Genomic DNA, 22,410 nt, shown 5'->3' on the forward strand with positions numbered 1-22,410 from the left:
CTACTTATGAACTGGATATTTGATATTAAGGCTTACTATTAATTTATTTTAAAGTGTTAGTGACATTGTGATTATGTTTTAAAAGATATCTTTTAGACATACATCTTGAAATACTTTTGGATAAAATTTTAGTATGTCTGGGATTTGCTTCAAAATAATCCTGTTTTGGGGCAAGGGATTAGAGGAAACAAGAATGGTCATGAGTTAATGATGGTTTGTAGCAAGATGACAGGCACATGGGAGGTCTTTGTTCTATTTTCTCTACCCTAAGGTATATATATTTGGAATTTTCCAAAATTAAAAAATAAAAAAACCCCACCTTCTCCAAGTTTATCTTTGTTACCTTAACCTTGAAATTAAAAAGTTCATATCAATATTAACTTAGTGGTATCATAAGCTAGTCTTCTGTTCATTCCCTTTTTTGTTGGTTGGGACAGTAAGTGTGATGTGAAGTCATGCTGAATTTTCTGATATGACTACCTGGTTTAAGATGGCATTTACAAACTTGAAATCATAACTGCTTAACCAAATCAAAAGAGCATAGAAACACCAAGGTCCCTAGTGTGTAAGGATATTCTTACATCACACTGTTCTTTTATGAAACATTGATTCCTAAACAGAGAACATGATAAGTAATTTTACTCAAAAAGATTACCAGGATATATTTTATCTAAATAACCTACAAAATATTAAATTGTATAACAGACTACCTTAGTGGAATGAATCTCAGAATATTCTTTCTCCACAGCTGATAGAAGGTAATAATTCTGATCAAAATGTATTAAGTCTATACTGATTATTTTCAAACAGATAGGGACTTAAGGTCATTTAAATCTAATCAACAATAGTCTAATTCCTCAAGGATAGAATTAATCTATGGTGTATGCTAATTTCAAAAATTATTGTGTAAGGTTTCCACTTTGAAGAAGCAATGCAGGCTAGTTCTTTTCCTACCTTAATTAATAAAATAGAAAATTCTTATAAGATTTTGTTAAAGTTCTGATGGCCTAGCAACATAATAATGCTGGTTAATGACTATATGTTACCAAATTTACCTTATCTGCAATTTTACAGCAGCAGTCCATCCACAAGAAATCTTGAATTAAATCATCATCTACAACAAAAGATAGCCATAACTTGTCTTTTAAAAATAGAATGTTTCCTTTCTGAGGAATTAATTTCTACATAAGGAGATTATAAATGATGCTTAGAAATCAAACAAAAATGGCAAGACCAGCATTGTCCAAGGTGTAATTTTCAGTTCTTTGGTATATTTACCATTGCAGGTACAAAAAGCTACTCCTTTATTTTTTGGTTTCCCATCCAATTTGCTGTAATATATAGCTCAGATTGGAGGTGAAATGGTATAAGTGTTTGGTATATTGACTATCCCAATAGCTCTTTGAGAAATATGTCTTGAATAACTCTAGATTACCTCTTTGTTATTTTCCAAAATCAATGTTTAATAGGTGGAAATGGAATCTGATAACAGATAACTCAGTCTTTAAGAAATAATAACTTAATGAAAACTCTGTTTTCTAAATATGTTTTACTTTTCCTACTACTTTTCTCCTTTTAGGCCCCAGGGTATTTTTAGTTTTAGATTCTTCTTCTTTCCTCCTATTTACTTCTGTCCATTTGTGTATCATCTGAATACATATAAATATGTCTATATGAAGAAGATTCACAATTCTTTAGTTATCTATAATTAACACTTAATTTTGGAAAAACTGAGTATTATGAAAAAAGGATCAAGTGGAAATACTGTTAAAAAAGGTTAATATCAGGAAACGGAAGCACAAATAAATGGGACTACATCAGACTAAGCAGCTTCTGTACAGCAAAGGAAATGATCAACAAAACAAAAAGGTAACCTACAGTATGGGTGAATATGTTTGCAAATGATGTATCTGATAAGGGGGTAAACATGCAAAATATGTTAAGAACTCATAAGATTCAACACCAAAAAAAACAAATAATCCAATTAAAAAATGGGCAGAGGCCCAAAGAAGACATACAGATTGTCAACAGATACATGAAAAGATGTTCTATATCCTAATCATCAGGGAAATGCAAATCAAAACCACAAGGATATCACCTCAAACCAGTCAGAATGGCCACTATCCAAAAGACAAGAAAGAAGCATTGGCGAGGATGTAGAGAAAAGGGAACCCTCCTACACTGGTGGTAGGAATGTGATTTGGTGCAGACACTATGGAAAGCAGTATGGAGGTTCCTCAAAATACTAAAATTAGAAATATCATATGACCCAGTAATTACACTTTCAGGAATTTACCCAAAGAAAACAAAATCTCTGATTTGAAAAGACATGCACCTGTGCTTACTGCTGCATTATTTACCGTAGCCAACATATGGAGGTAACCAAAGTGTCCCTCAAAAGATGAATGGATGAAGAGGAGGTATATACACACAATGGAATATTATTCAATCACAAAAAAGAAAGAAATCCTGTCATTTACAACAACATGGATGGACCTAGAAGGTGTTATGCTAAGTGAAGTAAGTCAGACAGAGAAAGACAAATATATGATCTCAGATGTAGAATTTAAAACAAAACAAAATCAACAAAACAGCAATTGACTCACAGACAATGATAAGTGGCTTGTGGTTATTACCAAGGGGGAGGGGTTGGGGTGAGTAGGTAAAATAGGTGAAGAAGATAAAGAGGCATAAAAAAAGAGAGATTAATATCCAAAAAGTAGGTCAAAAATACTTATTTTGATTTTAAAAGGCTAAAATATACAATCCCAAAATATATGGGTAGTTATTAGAATATAATCTGAGAAAATGTGTGTTTTTCTATTTCCTCCATTCATTTTAAGTAACAAGGCACAACTTTTACATTCAATGTTACATCTTAGAAATAGCATAAATGTAGTCAAATATATGGGAAGTTGTACAAATAAGTACCAATTTTCTGAGAAAAAGTAATTTTGCTTTGTTAATCCCATTTCTTTTTCTTAAATTACCTAAAATGGTACAGCCGGATATTTTCTCTTCTCTTGATCAGTTATGAAAAATAAAAAAGTTTATAGGTAATAATGTTGATTTACTGTTAATAAAGAGAGAGGAAAACTTGTATTAACAGCATTCTAGATTCTGACATGGAACATTCTCAGAGTTAACATTTTCCTATTTATATTACATTTTCCTTCTTATTTAGCTTTCCTTTAAATATTTAACCAGCTTGCCCTCTTTTTTTTTTCTTTTTCTTAAAGATTTCTGTCCTCTCATCAGGGCAAATACTCTGATCCCCAACTCTCTCCTTTTATATGTATGCATCTATATCTGCGTTCCTCTATAAACAAGGAAGCCTCTACCTAGATCTACCAGACTGTGATATCTTCCTGACTTGATTCATTCCCACAGATAGATGCCAGCATCTATCTATCCTACCCTTTATTTTAATTTGTCTACCTGACTACCTTACCTAAGAAAAAATTCTTTTTCTTTCTTGTCCAGAAGTATACTGTAAGAAGTTTCTTTTTGGTTATTTTTAAGAAATTTATCAGCAAAACAGCACTGTCTCATGATCTGAACAATCTCATACTCATGATGATAAAGCACAATTAATTTTTTAACAGCATTCTCCAGATATACTGAAACTTCTCTAGGTTGACTAACCTTCCCAGTTTACTCAGTTTCAGCAATAAAAGTTCTGGGAAACCCCACAGACCCAAGTCAAACTGGCTCGGTTGGCTCACCTGAGCTTTAGGTAGTATTTTACTTTAGATCAAACAAAACTCATGCTATGAACTTGGACTGCCCAGAATTTACATTTGACAGTTGGATTTAAGGAGTCTAGAAGCTAGATAAATCTGAATTTTTAATACAAAAGTAATCAAAACAGAACAAAAACTCAACATTGAAAATAAAAAAACTAAGTAGAACAAGAATAAATGTGGTTGGAGATAGAAAATTTGACATAGAAAACAGTATCGTCATCATTATGAAAACAATAAAACAGATATTTATACTCTCATTTTTAAGTACTTTACATTTACTACTATTACTACATTTTAGACCTACCAAATAATTTAAAGAAAGCAGTCATTTCCTGACGCTGTATAACTAGACAGGGTCCTTTGGAACATTTATACTTGTTGTTATTATGTACATTTTTTTCAGATGCTGGCCAGCTATCTTTAAAAATAGGACGCTTCAGATTAATGAGGTTTTTAGGCTGATGTGATCTATTTGACCCTGATTTTACATGAACAGTGACAGTAGGTGGTGTCTCACAACACAGAGGATTATGCCTCATTTTAGTTTCCAAAGATTCCTGTAAAAAACAAAACATACAATTATTTATCACATTCTTGTTCATTTCTGTATTAAAAACAACCATTGGATGACATTACTAGATGTCATATGAAAATGTTACTGAACTTGCTACTAAGATGTTATTTGTGACAGTGTGACTCACGTGAGAAACTGCTTTTAGAATTCAGTGCTAAGAAAAGCTATGCTTTCTTTGCATAACTGGTATACCTCCTTTTCCCAAATAATAAAATCCTGTATACCATTCTGCTTTGACTATTATGGAACTCAAAACAAAACTAATTTGCAAGTTAATTATAGAAACTGCTGAGTTTATAATCTATTACGATATTCTATTTTCCTGATAAGTGTTTATTCGGCTTGTATTGACATAATTTTATACGGTTGTTACATGCCATCTCAAATTTTGTATAGAATAAAGAAAACTATGTCCAGAATTACCAACACCAAGTATTATGTTAAAAAGCAATCCCAAACACAAAAAAACGTATTTTCTTACTAGTAAATTCCTTGATATGGTACAAAATTCAGTTGTTCAACAAGCATTTATTAGTATTTATTGAAAAGTTAAAAACAATTCTAGCAAAGAAATGTATGGTATATATGCTTTGAGGGTTCTCATAAATCGATCCCTCTAATTTTTAAAGTTGAGTGTATGACCATGCTATCTGAGTGGCTGTAAGTGTACATGAATGTACAGTGCTAAAATCTAATAAAATTTGAAACAAAAATTAATTCAACATTTAACAGTATGCATAATCACTACCACATTTGGTGGCAATTAGGTCACATAATTACTATTGTTAATATTACTTTTATGGTCAAAGTATTTATAGGGTAATAGGAAATAGAGGTATGAATAGGTAAAACAGGAAACTACTCTGAGACCCTAATGAGAACCTCTGAATCCATAACTCACAGTGACCCAGGCAGCCATGCCTCCCTTGGTGTTCAAGGAGTTAGGTACAGATTCTCCTTCCTGACCCTCAGAAACTTTCCTGCTGAAGGAAGGAATGGAAAATAAGATTGGATATAATGGGGCTAGACTAGAACTGTCCAATATAATGTGAGCCACATATGTAATCACATTAAAGTACAAATAAGAAAATGAATTCTAGTAATACATTTATGTAACATAGTATATCCAAAATATCATTTTAACATGTGATCAATAAAAAAACTAATGAGCTCTTTTGCATTCTTTTTTTTTCATTCTAAGTCTTTAAAATCTGATGTGTGTTTATATTTACAGTATATCTCAATTTGGATGCCAAATTTCCAACAGTTAAAGTGAACAATGAAGTAGTGTGTAAGGGAAAAATATTTTACACTCTTTTAATATGATAAATTGAAGTAAAAATTCAATTTTTCAGTTGCAACAGTCACAAATGTTTAATAGCCACAAGGGGCAAGTGGCTACCAGATTAGCCACTATGGGGCTAGATTATGAAGAACTAGTCAGAGGAAACTATTCAATTAATTCTATAATTGCTTCTGCTCCATTTTGTTTCCCTCTTCCCCTCTATGCCCCTCCAACCCCAATGTTTCTTTCTAGATCCTAAGGTCCAAACTGAAGGCAGTTATGGAGTTGGGGGTGGGGTGCTACAAACTCCATAGAAAAAGGAATAGGTGATAAATTGAGCCTTGAGACTTGTGTAAGAACTTTGTTCTTTCCTATACACCTCATCTGCATCTTTTTTTTTTGAAGAGCAGCCTTACTTACAATCTAGATGGAAAAATTAAATAGTCTTCTCAAATTGGAGTGTGGGGACTAGGCTCACTGGTGAATGTACCAGAATGTAGAATAATTGTGGTATATCTCCCAGGAGGTAAGTTTAGTTAATGTTTAGTAACTTAAAATAGTGTTGTTGTAGTAAAACAACCATGGATTTATCATGACATGGAATGCAAACTTTATCAATTGGAAAGGTAAATATCATATGTAGCTTTACACTATTCTACTAAACCTTTATGTATGTGTTTGGATACTTCATATGAAATGTGAGAAAACAAAGAAATGTCTGAAATAAGAGATTCATTGAGGTTAATAAGCAAACACAGGCAAGGAAGTTGCGAAGAAGGAGCTTCAGGAGAAAAACTATCAATGCTACATTCTTGGTCAAATTCCATCTTGAGATAGCTTTTAATTCTGCTCTTATTTCGATATAATAAGAGAATGAGAGTTCCAATGGTAAGCAAGAGGAAAAGAATGAAAGGTAAATTAAAATACAGGTCATTTCAGGGAAGGGCAAGAGACAGGGAAGGAAGTGGAACCAGAAGAAACTATGCTTGTATGGCAAAATCCTTTAATGAGTGTTTTTGTGGACTTACCAACATGAAAAAAAATCAGACCACAATTCATATTTCAATAGGATGTTTGGGATTTTTTGCTTGTGTGTTGTTTCTGGTAAATAGATCACAGCTAATCTACAGGCATCTGAAATAATTTCTTCTCTATGGAGTGACAGAGGTGGTGGTTCACAGGATCAGACAAGAGAAGCAGTAGAGAGGATGCTCTGTCTATATGAAAAATCTAATAGCAATATTCACTGGCAATTCATGGCAGGCGGGTAAGCCTTAACTTCCCTATAGTTGTAGCCTCATACCGATCACTTAATATGTGCCAGACACTGTTAAAAGTTTAAAATTCTCAAAACATTTCTGTAAGGTGGGCATTATTTTATCCTTATTTTCTAGATGAGAAATTTGAGGCTTATGGAAGTTAAGAAATTTGCCAATAGCCACAGAATTAGTGTGTGATAAAGCTAGGACTTAGATCCAGTGCTGTCTGACACCAAAGCCCCATATTTTGTAGCTACAACGGAACAGTTTTAAAGATTAAATGAAATCATGTATAAAATACCTGGCACATGGTAACATTCCAATATTATTTTTCGTCACCTTGCCAGGACAACAAAGATTATTACACGTTATAAAAATTTAATTTTGGCATTTGCAGTGTACATGTGCACAAAGTGTAACTTGGTGATTAAATAAGCCTTTGTTTTGGGGAAGAAAAATGGTGTACCACCTTTTTGCTGAAAAATAACTCTTAAAAAAGAATCCTTACTGAAATGACTACAGCATTTTTCTCTATCATAACCACAGAATCTAATACTGAAAAACAAAACAGCTAATTTAAGAAAAATATTCAGGGCAAAATTCTTGGAAGTTTTGCTGAGGCTGTTGTTATCAAGTCTCCAGCATTTGGGTATTTTAAATACTTGTTTCTAACTGAATCATCTAATGTCTACAGAACACTTTTAACCCCAGGCATGTGCTAGGTGCTACAGTGTTTGTGAAATTACATGGCACATAGTAATCATAATGTTCATATAATAGTAGATTAATGATACCAAAATTAAAAAAAAATTACATGGCATGGCACAGCTATTTCAGTAAGAAGTTCAAAGCTGATTAGAAATCGAACCTGACTGGTGAATAAAGCAATACACTTCAGTGAAGTGGTGGGAATAAATGGGAACTAGACTCAATAGCATTAAAGGAGTGATGTGCTGGAAATGATAGGCAGGAGGTGTGAACGCCCCCCCCCCTTTTTTTTAATGTGGCAATGATTAAGAAATGAAGAAAATGAAAATTCAGCAACTGGAAGGGACAATAGTCAAATGAGGATTTTGTTTTTTATAAAGGCAGGATTCTTACATGTTCCTGATGGCAGAAAGGATGGTTGAGAGTAGAATTTAAAACACTGGAGAACAGACCTGGATTAAGACCTGATTCAGACTCACACTAGCTATGTGACCTGAGGCTTATTTAACTTTTGGAGCCTCTGTGTCCTGACTTATGATAACGAAATAATAAAAAAAAAGTCTTTTTTTTTAAATTTAAAGAACTGGGTACAGTAAGTATTCAATACAGATTACCTATTAGGCATTGTTAATAATATGCATTTTGTAGGGTTAATGAGGAAAACAACTAGCTGACCCTTCCACATGGGTTTGAACTGCACAGGTCCACTTATATGTGAACGTTTTTTCAATAAATATACTGGAAAAAATTTTGGAGACTTGTTACAACTTGAAAAAAACATCTTTTCTCCAGCTTACTTTGTTGTAAGACTACAGTAGTGAACACAAAACATACAAAATATGTGTTGATCACTGTTTGTTATCTGTAATTCAATAGTAGACTTTTAAATTTTGGGAGAATCAAAAGTTATACACGGATTTCCCAAACGGGTTAGCCTGAGTACTTCAAGGAGCAATGGTACGTGGGCAATACCCCGCACAGTGCTAAATGCTTAGCAAAAACTCAATATACAGCAGTGTTACTGTTGTATCTTATTTACAGGAAGGGTGTCTTTCAAGGAGAGTTGGAATAGGAGATAGCCAAATTTCACCTCAACTCGTACATACGATTTAAATGTTAGAATTTTACTGGTAACAGAGATCACTGGTATTTTTAAATGTGCTTACATTAAAGAGTAAAGTTTGTAAATAGGACCTCAATTTTAACAGAGCTTGGGGCTTATCAGTCTTTAAATGTTAAATTACTCCAAAAATTTTTTAATTGTACCTAGTTGGCCTCCAGTCGTACTGAAAATGCAAGAAAAGAACACTTGAAATTTTTGAGAAATGGGCTAAGAGCATAGCGCTGAGATACAGCAGCTCATCTCAGGATTCTGGTGCAGACATTCTTGGAAGGAATGATGTGTTTAACGGGACACAAGAAGTAAAAGGCAGGACTTCATTCAAAATACCACCTCCCGCTAAAGAACGAAGGAGGGCGGCGGCGGGGAGGCAGGAAGGGGCCGTTTCCTCAGGGCCCTTCTCCCAGGCCGGTGGCCATGCGCCCCCCGCCGGAATGGCAGCTTCGCGGGGCCCCCTGAGCGGAGGGCACGGGCCGCGCCTGGCGATCTCGTCTCCGTGGTCCCTTCCCGTCCCCAGCCCAGTGGTCAGCACACCTGCAGGCCGCGAGAGCCAAGAGACGGCGGAACTCCCCACAAACGTCACCAGGGAAGGGTGCCCCCGGCCTCCCTTTCGAGACGACCTCCACCCGCGCTTCGCCGGCCTGCCGCGGCCCCACAGCCCCAGGCGGCCCCGCGGGGCCCGACCTCGACGCCCCCGGGCCGCCCCTTCTCCGAGCCCAGGCCCGAGGGGCGCCTGAGGGGACTCGCGCCGAAGTGCGTGGGGCAGCGGCCGAGACGCCGCCACATCCTCACACACGGGGGGCGGTGGGGTTGGCTGCGAGACAGCAAGGACGGAGCGGGCACAACCTTAGCTGGAAAGTCGCCGGCGAGGTCAGCGCCCGGGAGCCAGCGCGAGGTACCTGAGGAAACCTGGGGCTGGTGAGAGGAGGCCGAGCGGGCGGTCGGCCTCCCTCAGACGCTCCGGGTCCGAGACGGCTGCTCTGCGGTCGCTCCACCGCAGCAGGACCAGCTCGGACACCTGCCCCCAACCGAATGTGGCCGAGCGGGCCAATCAGCGCGCAGAAGCCGCACGGGGGCGGGGCCGGCCTGAGCCTGTGCGCGCCGCCCCACGGAGCCGGCTCCCTCCCGCTCACACGCGGAGCCTCCGCCGGCAGCCGACCTACTGCTGTACCTTGCTTACCTCCAGGTAAGGCCCTGGCACAACGTCCCGACCCTCCCGATCTTTTCTCGCCGCCTAATTTAACCCCTTTCCCCTGGACACTTAACCACATTAGAACCATTTGTCTTCCCTTCAGCTAGATGGCGAGGCCCCGCGGGCTGGGACTTGAGGTCCTTACTCGGAGCGCGGAGCCTTGCACACACTGCGGGCACTCCGTGAACGGAGACGTCAGCAGTGGGACAAAGGATCGGAGGGGCACTTGGCCGCGGCAGCTGTAATGCACGGATAACTACCGCTGCGTTAAATGGTTAACTAAGCAGAAGAGGCCACTTAAACTTAAAAAGGTGTGAATTCTGTGGCTCCTTGTAAGAACGGATGTTACGCTCTTCTGTTAAACTTGCTGCCCTCAGCTGTAAATTCTATAGTACCCTTTTCTTTTTTGCCTCATCTTAGCCCTTGGCCAGGTGCCTGGAATGTAGTAGGCACTTAATAAATGTTTGTAGAAGGATTAAATGAAAGGATTATTAGAGTTTTACAATTTTTTTTGTGACATTCTTTCCTCTTCACTTCCCTTCTAATGTATGACCTGTTTTTTTTTCTGTTAAAATGTCATGGCCTTTTTCCATATTGCTAGTCTTTCTAAACATTTGCGTAACAATGGCAAATATTTTACTACATGGCTGCATAATACTCCAGAGTGGATGGACCAGAGTTATTTTGATATTCATATTTGCTTCCAGATCGTTGAGCTACTACAATTATTAATTACACTTACAAAGCAATTTGACCTTGCCTATTAGTGGTACTTCCCAGCAATTAGTGCCTCAGTCAGCAACCCTGAAGAATAAGTATATTAGTTCTTGTCTTTCTTGGGTTCTCACACAGAGCACTTGATGGCAAAGTCACCTACGAGTAAGAAGACTGTGCAGTCTGGGAACTAATTTTTCCTTACAAATGCCCGGATTTACACCATGGCCCTTAAATGGGAGAATGGACCAAGAAGCATCAACTGGTTGTGAAAACCTTCAATACTGATTTTCCTAGGAAAATGACTGTTTCAAGCAAGCCTCATTCCCCTTTCCCTGGTTTTTCCTCTTTTCCTCCCAAGGTACTAGGGTTTACTGGGATCATTAAAGCCTTGAGCACAGAATGTTTAATTGACAACTATGTCTATTGTATGGAAAGCACTGTTACAAAATGGGAGGCAAGGACAGTAGCACAGTAATGAACACATCACAGCCCTGCCCTTCTAGAACTTCCTAGACACAGACACCCAAACTAAACGATAAGGCACAATGAGCTGTGCCATGAAAGGGATGCATGTATAATGTTAGGAGAGGGTACTCCTTAGGATCCCAAAATCTTAACAAAGGAAATAATTTTTACTTTAGTAAAACTCACACACACAAGTCAGTGAACACTTACAGATGTTAACAAAGCTACTGGGGCAGGAAGCTTACCTTTTAAGTTTTGGCTTGAAGATAAGGGTTACTACCAGCCAGGCCTTCATGAGTGTTCTCATTCTTGGGTTTTTACTATGTTGGGCACATGATGTAGAGGAAAGAAATGTACTTTAAAATCACCAACTTGGTTTGAATTCAAACACTTCCACTTTACTGTATGAACGTGGGCAAGTTATTTAACCCTCAGCTAAGGGTGAGTGTGGCAAAATACCACTACTTTGGGACAAATTTGATATGGTGGGCAAACTAGCAGGGGACTGGCACATAGTAGGTGTTCTTTCATTATTTTCTTGCCCCTTCATTTGATCTGGAACTTGGATGATAACTCAATAAATATTTAATTGAACAGTCTCCACACTATACAGTCTACAGTCTTTTCCCTCTTCTTATCCATTTAATCTAACATCTCTAAAGCATGCTTTGTTATTCCCTCACTGAATAATCACCAATAGCCTACAGCCTCCTCATCCCGTGCTGTCTGCGTTGCCTCCAGGGGGTCCCAATTAAGTGTTCTAAATGGATCTCTCCATTATTATCCTGTAAGAATTCTTTACTCCAGACTTACTAACATACCTGCTTTTTTTTCTGAGCATGTCTCCCACTTCTTTGAGCTTACAAATAATGTGGTTCCTCTTTATTTCATTTACATTTTCTTTACTGGTACCCATTTTAAGACAGTTTAAGTTATCAGCCCATCAATTGAGTTCTTTAGTAAGTGCAGGGCTCTGTGCCACAATTCCTGGAGCACTTTCTAAAGTTCTGACTTATGTAATCTTATTAACCAGCTATCTTTTCTATTAAAAATATTTTTATTATGTGTAGATACAGCTTTACAAAATGGATAACTTTAAAAAGTGGACTATTTGATATGTACAGAAGTATATAACATATATATAGGCTAAGCATAATACAAAACTAGAGAAGCCACTACCCACCCAAAAAGCATAGATCTACCAACCAAGAAATAGAATATAAACAATACTGTTGAGATTCTGTATGCTCCTCCTCCTCCTCTCCTTACTTCCCTGACGAGGTGACTTACTCTTCATAACATAAGATTTAGACAAGCTAATACATGACACTGTGGATCATTTTCATTGCTCTATAGCATTCTGTCCTATGAATACACTGTAATGTATCAATGCTCCTGTCAATGGTCATTTGGGTCCTTTTTTGCTACTACAATACTGTAAGCATTCTTGTACAGACCTGGTTACCAGCTGCTACACCCTTCTTTTTAAGACTATATTAATTATTGCTTGCACAGGTTCTGACTAGTTAGTGGTCTGGTCAATGGCTATTTAAAAAGTATTTCAAAAACTACTTCTGCTTGTATATGCCCCATGGTGCACGCATGTACTTTTCCTATAAATGCTTTCAAGTGAGATTTGATGGGTTTGAAAGTCTGCACATTTTCAACTTTATGAGATTATGAATGCTAAATTAATTTTCCACGTAGTTGTACCAATTTTAAGAGTTCCCATTCGTCTACATCTTGTGAACTTCATGTTTTCAGACTTTTTGTGAGTAGATTATCTTTAGATTATAGAGGACACCTTTGGATTTTTTTTCAGCAACACTTTTCAAGGAAATGTTCTAAACCTCCCACACCATGTGGGTACAGGGATAGCAGCTATATTCATGCAGTATCATCTCTCCCCTTACTCACTCATTGGAGTCCTAAGGGCTCTCAAGTTGGGCCAAATCCCCTTCCTGGAATTTTGCACTAGGATCAAGACTTTAGCCTGGTGGACTGTTCATTTTATATAAACTGTTGAAAACAGTAACCAATTAGCAAGATAAAAGGACTGTATTTATCTCTACTTTTCTCCACTGTACCTATTTTCTTAATGAAAATACCTTTTTTCTTGATCTTTCCCTACACTTGCTTCTGCCTATGACTTAATCTTTGTTAAAATGAGGCAGTGGCCTCTCCACTTTCAAGTTTTGACCCTTTTTTTTAAAATCTTGGTATCATTAATATACAATTACATGAGCAACATTATGGTTACTAAACTCCCCCCATTGTCAAGTCCCCACCACATACCCTATTAGTCAGTCCATCAGCGTAGTAAGATGCTATAGAGTTACTACTTGTCTTGTGTGTTATACTGCCTTCCCCTTCCCCCCACCCTGCTACATTCTGTGTGCTGACCATAATGCCCCTTTTTCCTTTATCCCTCCCTTCCCACCCATCCCTCCCAGTCCCTTTCCCTTTGGTAACTGTTAGTCCATTGGGTTCTGAGTCTGCTGTTTTGTTCCTTCAGTTTTTTTCTTTGTTCTTATACTCCACAGATAAGTGAAGTCATTCGATACTTGTCTTTCTCCACCTGGCTTATTTCACTGAGCATATCCTCTAGCTCCATCCATGTTGTTGCAAATGGTAGGATTTGTTTTCTTCTTATGACTGAATAATATTCCATTGTGTATATGTACCACATCTTCTTTACCCATTCATCTACTGATGGGCACTTAGGTTGCTTCCATTTCTTGGCTATTGTAAAAAGTGCTGCAATAAACATAGGGGTGCATATGTCTTTTTTCAAACTGGGCTCCTGCATTCTTAGGGTAAATTCCTCGGAGTGGAATTCCTGGGTCAAATGGTATTTCTATTTTGAGTTTTTTGAGAAACTTCCATACTGCTTTCCACAATGGTTGAACTTGCTTACATTCCCAGGGTTCCCCTTTCCCCACATCCTCGCCAACATTTGTTGTTTTTGACTCCTACTTTTAAGTTTTCATATTTACTAAGTGACTTTTGAAAAGGCAAAATGTTATACTAGCTATACAACTACTCTAAAAATGTTTGAGGCGGCTCACAACAAAGGTGACTTTAAGGTCAATAAAACAGAGAACCTAGACTTAAGAAAGTAGGGTAACAAAGTAAACAAAGATCTTGAAAAGTTTTATTCTGTGTAACAGGCAATTTCCCTACTGTGCCTGTCAGGTGCTAGCTGCAAAATGTTCCTTCAAGTAACTCAACACTTTGGCTTCTCATATTCATCAATATTTAACCAAATAAAGGATACATTTTTTACAACAAATGACTTATTTTAGCTACATACACCCAGATCAATTTACTCCTGAGATTACTCCAGCATTCTTGTAAGAGACCAAGAAAAAAAAGATGAGGATAAATGACAACTGCAACTGTATTATTTTTGGCTGACTTCTCCAAAGATCAAAGTGTCAAAATAGCAGTAGTAATTTTTGAAACTCACTTGCCATTCTTTGAACTAACATTTGCATGCCTAGCATGTTCCAGGAACCACTCTAGGAGCCAGATGCATCAGCAAATCAGACAAAAATGTCTGCTTGTATGAGCTTATTCTAGTCAAAATTAAAGGCTTCTAGGGCCAAATGTAACAACGATTTGAAGGAATGCCCAACATACTAATGCATCTTTACAATGAATCATTTTCTTTAAAAATGGATCACAATTTGTGTTAATCTGTCAGTGAGCATACCCCTGGTGTTTAAAGAACTCCCTTGAAAAAAAAGACTAGTCTCCCATTCAAAACAGGTTTAACAGTACAGTAATAAAGTGTTTGACCTAGATATTTCATACTATCAAATTAATTTTGGTGGAGTTACCAGGCCCCAGCTAGATATGGGCTACAGAACAGGGATTTGTTTCTGCAATTTCCTAACTGAAGTCATATACCACACAACAGTTATATGTGTAGAGTTGGACCCACAAGTTTTCCTGAGGTAAGTTACTAATTTTTAATTTGGTAAATTTTAGTTTAATGAGTTCTACCAGAATATGATTTTTCAAGTGACTCCCCATCACATCTGCCTTCTCAGAATCCTTATTTAGCATTAGGCACACAAAGCTCATGTTTATCCAAGAATGGTATAACAAGCAAACATCTGTTAAGAACCTGTTGGGAAGTGGCAGCATTTTCGGGAACAGTTTGGGAATAATATATTGAACATAGCCCAATGTAGTTTCAAAACCTGGTTTTGTTTCAACTCTTTTTTTGAAGAAATATACAAGAAGGTTTAAGACTTCAAAGTTAGCTCAAGTTGAAATTGTTATATAAGGGACTCCTTTGGACAACTTACTGTTTAACTGTATTTTATCGTGACTTGTCAAAAATCAGTATTTATGTATGATAGACTATAAATTAGTGCGTATAACTGGTATAATTTATACCAATGAATTGGTATAATTTGATAGTTTCATATGTTTTGCTGTGGTGTCATTGCTTTCTGGGGAGTAATTCTGGTCTGTACATCTGAACTACTCAGATTAAGCAGCTGCAAAAATTCACACAAATTTTACTTGGTGATCCCAGGCCAGGCTTGACAGAAAGCCTCCAGGGATAAATTTGGTTCTCTGCCTCTTTGCATGTAGTTATCACACAGATGCTCAATCTACAGCCTCAGGCAGTTCTCACACATGCATGCCCATGCACACACACTTGTACTCTTCCATCCTACTGATACCCAGAACAATGTCTGCTACAGGTAAGACTTTATAACCACATCAGCTGGCAAAGATCCTAAGAGGAAAGTAGCAAACTTACAGCCACTTTTAAAAAAGATTTCATAAAACACTGGCAATCTGAATGAGAAAGGAAGTAAATTTCAGTGAGAAATTAAACAAGTATGTAAGTCAACCAATATAGAATGTGGTGGCTGAAAGAATCAAGTTTTGACTTGCAAAATTTTCTAACCGTGGGATTTGTTCAGAAATTCTGGCATTCAGACACACAGGTAAAGTCAAATTTTAACAGATCAGCATCATTACACGGCATCTAAATTTCACTTTTGTTAAACATTATATAAAGAATAAGGACAATACAACTTTGTGTGTGCTTAAACGGAATGTTTACATATTATTTAACTATTGCTTATTTTGCATGGATATTGTCATTTTAAAATCCTTTAACAACCACTTAGCTGTTCAAGGGAATTATGAACACTGAAATCTATTAGCAAAAAGGGGACTAGTATTTCTAAGAGAATGCCATTGGTATATTAAGGCTGTTGAGTGTCTTCTCAAGAGCAGCTTTGATTCTGGGGTGGACTCATAGGCAGAAAGGAAGGAGGTGGATTAGGTCAGGGTAGCAAGAACAGAGTAAGCCTTACCACTTTTCTTCTCTAGAACACATTTTTAGTATAAAGATGAGGGGAAAAAAGTCATTTTGGTTTAAAAGTTACAGTTGCCAAGTAGACAGAGGAATATACCAAAACTTACAAATGAGGATACATTTTCAGATTCTTGGCTCAATACAATGCACTTTTATATTCATAAGGAACACATCTCTGGCTTTCCCGTAGATGAATTTTTTGAAAGGCACATATATCCTCTGAATAACTCTCATTTCCAATTAGCCACCTTTTAAGCTTTAAAATTCTTGCTAGCATTTTGACTCAACATTTGCACAAGCCAATCTTGCTGACTGATTAAAATGTCCCCAGGCAAAATTAAAACAATGAATATTAAAGTTTCAAAATGCAGGGTAGGGGGTGGGAGAGCCATTGAAGTCAATTCTTTCAAGCTAACAGAAATTTAACCTAATATCCATGTGATACATTGCATTTTACTAGTTATCTAGTGTGTTTAATAATTTTAAATGTCATGATATTTGGGTTCAAGATAAATTTGAGTACGGAAAATCATTAAAAATCAGAAGGGAAGAATGATACAAATTAGTGACATGGAAGGCCAATATGGATTAGCGACACTAGAATTATAGGATAGTTATCTCTTAAAAAATAAGTTTTATTTATATCCAGTAGCAGTGTTACCAAGTAAATATTATTTGTCATGAACACATTATATTAACAAGCTTTGTTAAGGGGTTTTTAAGAAAGTAATTTTTTAAACATGATTTTATTCTTTACATTTAGTGACCAATATTAATTTCCTTAATTAGTGAGTTTTTTCATATTCAGTGTTGACCTAGATGAATCATTACAAAAATCCAGTAAGTAGGATCCAAATTAATGTGTTCTATCTAACATTCAGATTAAAAAGACTGCCCTGTCTTCTGTGAAAGCCTCATTTTCTAGACCCGTTTTACTGTTAACTAAGAGTACATCCAAAATTCTTAGAAATCGCTCAACTTACACTCCAATTAGGATGATATTAAAATCACATTACATAAAAGCCTGTTTGACCTAACGTATCATATGCAGTATAAACAGCTGCAGAAAAGACTTAAATGTATGTTCAAAGACACTGAAATGTATTTGTGTAAGATGTGTATTTAAATTTCTCATTGTAAAGGAAAAAAAAGAGAAAATAACCAGTCAGGCTTCTTATCAATTAGACAACTTTTACTAAATGAGAAAACTACATTTAAAATGTGCTTTAAAACAAAATGGAATTAGAAAAAAAGACATATGCAAAGAACTCTGCACTGTGCTGAAAAATCAAATCTCTTGCAGGAATACAATATGCCAATTCAGAAAATGTAAGTTAACAGAATTCTCAATTTAACATTTTCAAAGACGATAGTAAGGTCAAGAATTTCACATCTATGGTAGCACATACAGAAGGGCATTATAAATATGATGTCCATCTCTATGAAGCTTACAAATTTGACAATACTCAATAAAAGCTTTTAGAATCACATCCAAAAATGTCACATCCAAAGAATCACGTATCTGTGCTGTAAGTTCTCCTTCTAAAATCCTTATCTTGACTTTCTACTCCTTGTCATTTATTAATATTAACTCTTTAAAAAAAGACAGGAAAAGAAATGCTGCAATAAACCCTTGATCGTGTACAGAAATTATTGCTACTATAGTTCACTACAAAGCATGTCTATACAATATCATATGAACTTTGATCATGAAAAATCAGAATAAAAATCTTTTGTGACATAAGCCTTACAGTCGTATACAACATTCACATGGCAATAGACAGGTAAGCACCCAATAACCATAGTTGACAAAACGTCCCACTGACCAGCATTCATTTAAATACATCCTTCGTACACAGTGAGGAAAAAAGAAATAGTGTCAGCTTTCCAAGGCTTGTCAAAAATGGATTCTCATGTTCTGTGGACCTAAAAACAAAATACAAGAACAAAAAACCCAAAAAACAAAACCAATGCAGGTGAGGGTGTTATCAGAAAGTTAAGCATGCCAAAACGTGCGAATTAAAACCTAAAGCCAAGGTACCACATAATCACATTACCAACTAGTTGGGTAATACTATATGAGCCTTATCTTAAAGTTAAATGAAATGCTACTGCACAATAGAGCATCAATAAGTTAAAAATTAGAGTGCACAAATCCAAAACAGTGGCAATTTCTGTATAATGCAAAATATTCACTATCAGCTGTAAAGTCTGCCCAAACTGTTTGATTAAATTACTGGATTGGATAGTTAGCGTATTTTAAAAATTAATGAATTTCTAAAATTCCTTTTTACTGTAATGAGGCTTAAGTTTTCTTATTAAGATCAAACAGGTACATATGTATAAATAAGCAAGGGAAAATAAGTTGGTGATGTCTTTAAAGCTCTTCCCACATTTCACTTTAAAAAAATGTTTGGGGAAAAAACTTAAAAATGTTTGCCATTATCCTAGCAAAAACAAACAAATAAAACAAGCCCCAAATAATTAAAGAATCAAGCAACACTAAAACCACATTACACAGATGGATCATCATGCTTTCATCTGGTTTAACTATCACATCTAATTTAACTGGGATGCTTTTCAACTTTAAAAACTGTGATGTGTGAAGATGTAACTTTAATGGGTAATTTTAAATTTGGATTTAACTTTTTGAGTATTTAACAGAGTATACTTATTACAATACAGTGTAGCACATATTTCTATTAGAAAAAAATTTAAGATCCTTTACCCCGTCTCCTTAAGTTAAAGGAATGACATCATAAAGGGTGTCAAATGGTTGGATGGTTTTACAGTGCACACTTATATATCATGAAGCATGTCCTTAACAAATCTGATGGTTTCTTTTACAGAGTTCCTTTCTTCACCTTTTCTTCGGTGGATTAGCTGTTCGAGGTGGAGTGACAGGACGTCCTGAATTCAGTCCACCATACTGGTACTTAGCTTTCTTTTCAGATGGTTTCAGTATCTTAAAGTAAACAATTTATTAACAATATTATTCTTTCAAATGCAGTAAGTTTAAGAAAGTTATTATAATAGGGAGTTTTTCAATAAATGACATAAATGGTAAAAGTGCAATAAAAATGTAGGAAAAAACAGCAAAGTTCCACAAATATTTCTCATATTTAAAGAGTATGCAAGTGTCTAAATATCTCAATATTGCTCTTATTTTGCCATTCCACTGATAATTTAGTTATAAAAGCTCAAGTACAGAAATCTTGTCAACTACCCAGTCTTAAAATTTAAGTAAAATTTTTTTCAAATTAGCTTCTTCACCATGAGGAAGGAACACTAGTTTGTGAGTCAGAAAACTTTAGGTTCTCATCATAATGTTGTCACTATTTACTTAAAGGGTAATTAGCCACATGACAGAACTTAATTTTTTATGTCTTTCAGGAAATAAGAGATTTTCATATTTTACATTTCAGAAAGTTCACCTATTTAAAATATTGAAAGTGGGTGATTTTTAGTATATTTATGAGTTGTACAACCACTGCTATAACCTAATTAAAAAATTCTGTCATCCCAAAAAGAAACCTCGTTCCCACAGGCAGTCACTTATCATTTCTACTCTCTACTATCCTAAAGCTCTTTCAAGATAAATGAAACCATAAATATATGGTCTTTTGTAACTGGCTTCTCTTACTGAAATAATGTTTTTGAGGTTCATTCATGTTGTAGCATGGATCAGTACTTCCTTACTTTAAATTGCCAAACAATATGCCATTTTATGGATATTCCACATTTTGTTTATTCATCACTCTAGTTGGACATCTGCATTGTTTCCACCTTTTAGCTATTACAAATAATGATCCTAGAATATGCACACACATGTATGTGAGTACCTGTTTTCAATTCTTTTGGATATACTTAGGAGGGAACTGCTGGGTGATATAAAAACTCTATGTTTAACTTTTTGAGGTACTGCCAAACTCTTTTCCAAAGTGGCTGCACCATTTCACATTCCACCATCAACATATATTCCCACCAACAGTGTATGAAGATTCCAACTTCACCACATCCTTACCCCTACTTGTTAATGTCTGACTTGCCAATACTTGTCTGACTTTTATTGTATTTATTTTGGTGGGTGTAAATAGAGCTTAGCCTACAGTATAGGTAGAAAATAATTACACAAAAAATGTGTAGAAAAGACTTATGAAGCATTCCTTAGAACTATTCAGAGCATCACAGTGCCTCAGTGAAAAGAAATATTCATCTAACTCCACTATGGCAACTGTTGAGGATAAGGCCTGGGTTACTATCCTAGAATTGTAAATGAGAAGTCAAAGATTTACCATTTAATTATACTAGTCGATAGAAACAGTGTAATACAAAAGGGAAAAAGGAATAGGAAAGCTCTTCTACATTTAAAAAGAGAACTATATATAGAGTGTGAATGTTAGAGATGTAAAATAACTTTTGCAAAAACAAATGACTGAAATTGCTGTTAATTTTTTAAATAGCACACTAAACCTAGAGTCGGTCTTTTTAAAATGTAAATGTTTCTCAATTTATAAATTGGTACTTTAAGATTGCTTGGGAAGTTTTTTCTTAAGTATTCTACCTTATTTTCATCTTTATAATTCATTCTCAACATCTTTCATCTTGCAAAAGATCACATACTTTTAGTAGGTAGGCCAGGTAAGCCACTATCTAAGGAGTCATACAGGAATTTAACAATTTAAACACATGTATCAACAATGAACAATATAACTTAAGTTCCCTAAAAGTCTAGTATTTGATAATACCAAAAAGGCTGAAATATTTGTGAATGAAAATAGAAACGTCAAATCCATGAGTGATAATCATTTCTGAATAAACCAATTTTTATACCTGTTCAAGAATGCAAATCTAAAAGAAAAATCCTTGTTAACAATGGCTTTAGATAGTTCTAGTTATATATTTACATCATACCTGAAATGAACACATCAAAGTTTCATCCACACTCATCATTCCACCAGCATTATCAAATTCACCACAGTAATTTGGAGCTGAAAATAGGGTTACCAATTGTCGTTTAGCAAAAAATTCATATCCATCTTCCACTACCTGTCAAAAGAAAAAAAACACTTTATAGATAATTCTTAACTGAGATTAATGTGACAAAAAAAATGAAAACACAAAAACTTGATTTTTATTTTTAAATTTGCCTTAGAACATTAAAACTGGTGTGCCTTTTCTATAATGCACACATTTAACTTAAATAATTTATGATAGCTAAAAAGTTTAAAATATCATACCATTTCCAAGGTTCTCCATATGCAGTTATAGTGTCTACAGGAAGCTGAGACAGGTAGTAGTAGTTCTTAGATGATGACATTATAATCCAACTACAGAATCCTTAATTCAATGAATAATAACCAGTGAAGGATAGCTTATGCCAAGAATGTTTTTCTTGCTCCACTTTGTATTAGTATAATGTAGCTACAATATTGAAAGCTTTACTAAATTGAGTTTAATTTATACAGATCAAGCTCTGAAAAATTAGCTGCCTAAAAATATAATTTGTATGATTCTTTTCCTTAATGATTCAACATTTCTAGAATCTGTTGTCAATTCCTGATTGAAACAATTTGTTATTTCTTAGCTCTCCAAACCTGAGAAACATGTAAATTTTATATTTATTTACAGTAGGCAAGAATATTTTTCAGTCTTTTAGGTAAAGCAAAATTATTCTACAATACTTGATAATGTATGAAAGCACCTCCCAAATCAATTTCTTTAATTTTTTAATTCCTATCTTAGTATTAGGTTCATGCTCCTATTATAACTACCTTAAGGCAGAATTTAGAGATTAACCTTTTCTGTTAAGTCACTGGCCACTTTATGCTAGCTCAGGATAGTGTTTGGCATTATGTACTTTCAGTTCTTAGTTTTTCCCATCGTAAGTCCCTTAATTTCAGAGATAACATATTTGAAAATAAGCATAATAGGATTCTGGAGTATTTGGAATAAGATTGTGCAAACTAAGGTAGTTCAGTACTTTGACTTTAAAAT

The 22,410-nt window shown here is 35.6% G+C and overlaps 2 protein-coding genes across 8 annotated transcripts in view; both read right to left on the minus strand.

Moving 5' to 3' along the window:
• Positions 1-9,711, minus strand: part of SPDYA (speedy/RINGO cell cycle regulator family member A) — a 38,039-nt gene extending 28,328 nt beyond the window's left edge. For 2 of the 4 annotated variants that reach the window (XM_073214891.1, XM_017676600.3), the window contains exons 1-2: positions 4,051-5,491; positions 1,056-1,114 (exon numbers count right to left, since the gene is read on the minus strand). In XM_073214891.1, the coding sequence (XP_073070992.1) occupies positions 1,056-1,114; positions 4,051-4,369 (378 nt within the window). In that variant the 5' untranslated portion in view covers positions 4,370-5,491. Of the gene's footprint in view, positions 1-1,055; positions 1,115-4,050; positions 5,492-9,538 lie in introns of those variants that run through there. The other 2 variants (XM_073214886.1, XM_073214887.1) reach the window with 2 other exon arrangements.
• A 7,873-nt stretch (positions 9,712-17,584) lies between these two features.
• PPP1CB (protein phosphatase 1 catalytic subunit beta) overlaps positions 17,585-22,410 on the minus strand; it is a 48,001-nt gene continuing 43,175 nt past the window's right edge. For all 4 annotated transcript variants that reach the window (XM_017676598.3, XM_037009414.2, XM_037009415.2 and 1 more), the window contains 2 exons: positions 21,328-21,462; positions 17,585-19,378 (listed from right to left, as the gene is read on the minus strand). In XM_017676598.3, coding sequence (XP_017532087.1) covers positions 19,274-19,378; positions 21,328-21,462 — 240 coding nt within the window. In that variant the 3' untranslated portion in view covers positions 17,585-19,273. The remainder of the gene's footprint in view (positions 19,379-21,327; positions 21,463-22,410) is intronic.

Source organism: Manis javanica, chromosome 1 (assembly GCF_040802235.1).
Source record: "Manis javanica isolate MJ-LG chromosome 1, MJ_LKY, whole genome shotgun sequence".
Taxonomy (NCBI): Eukaryota; Metazoa; Chordata; class Mammalia; order Pholidota; family Manidae; genus Manis; species Manis javanica.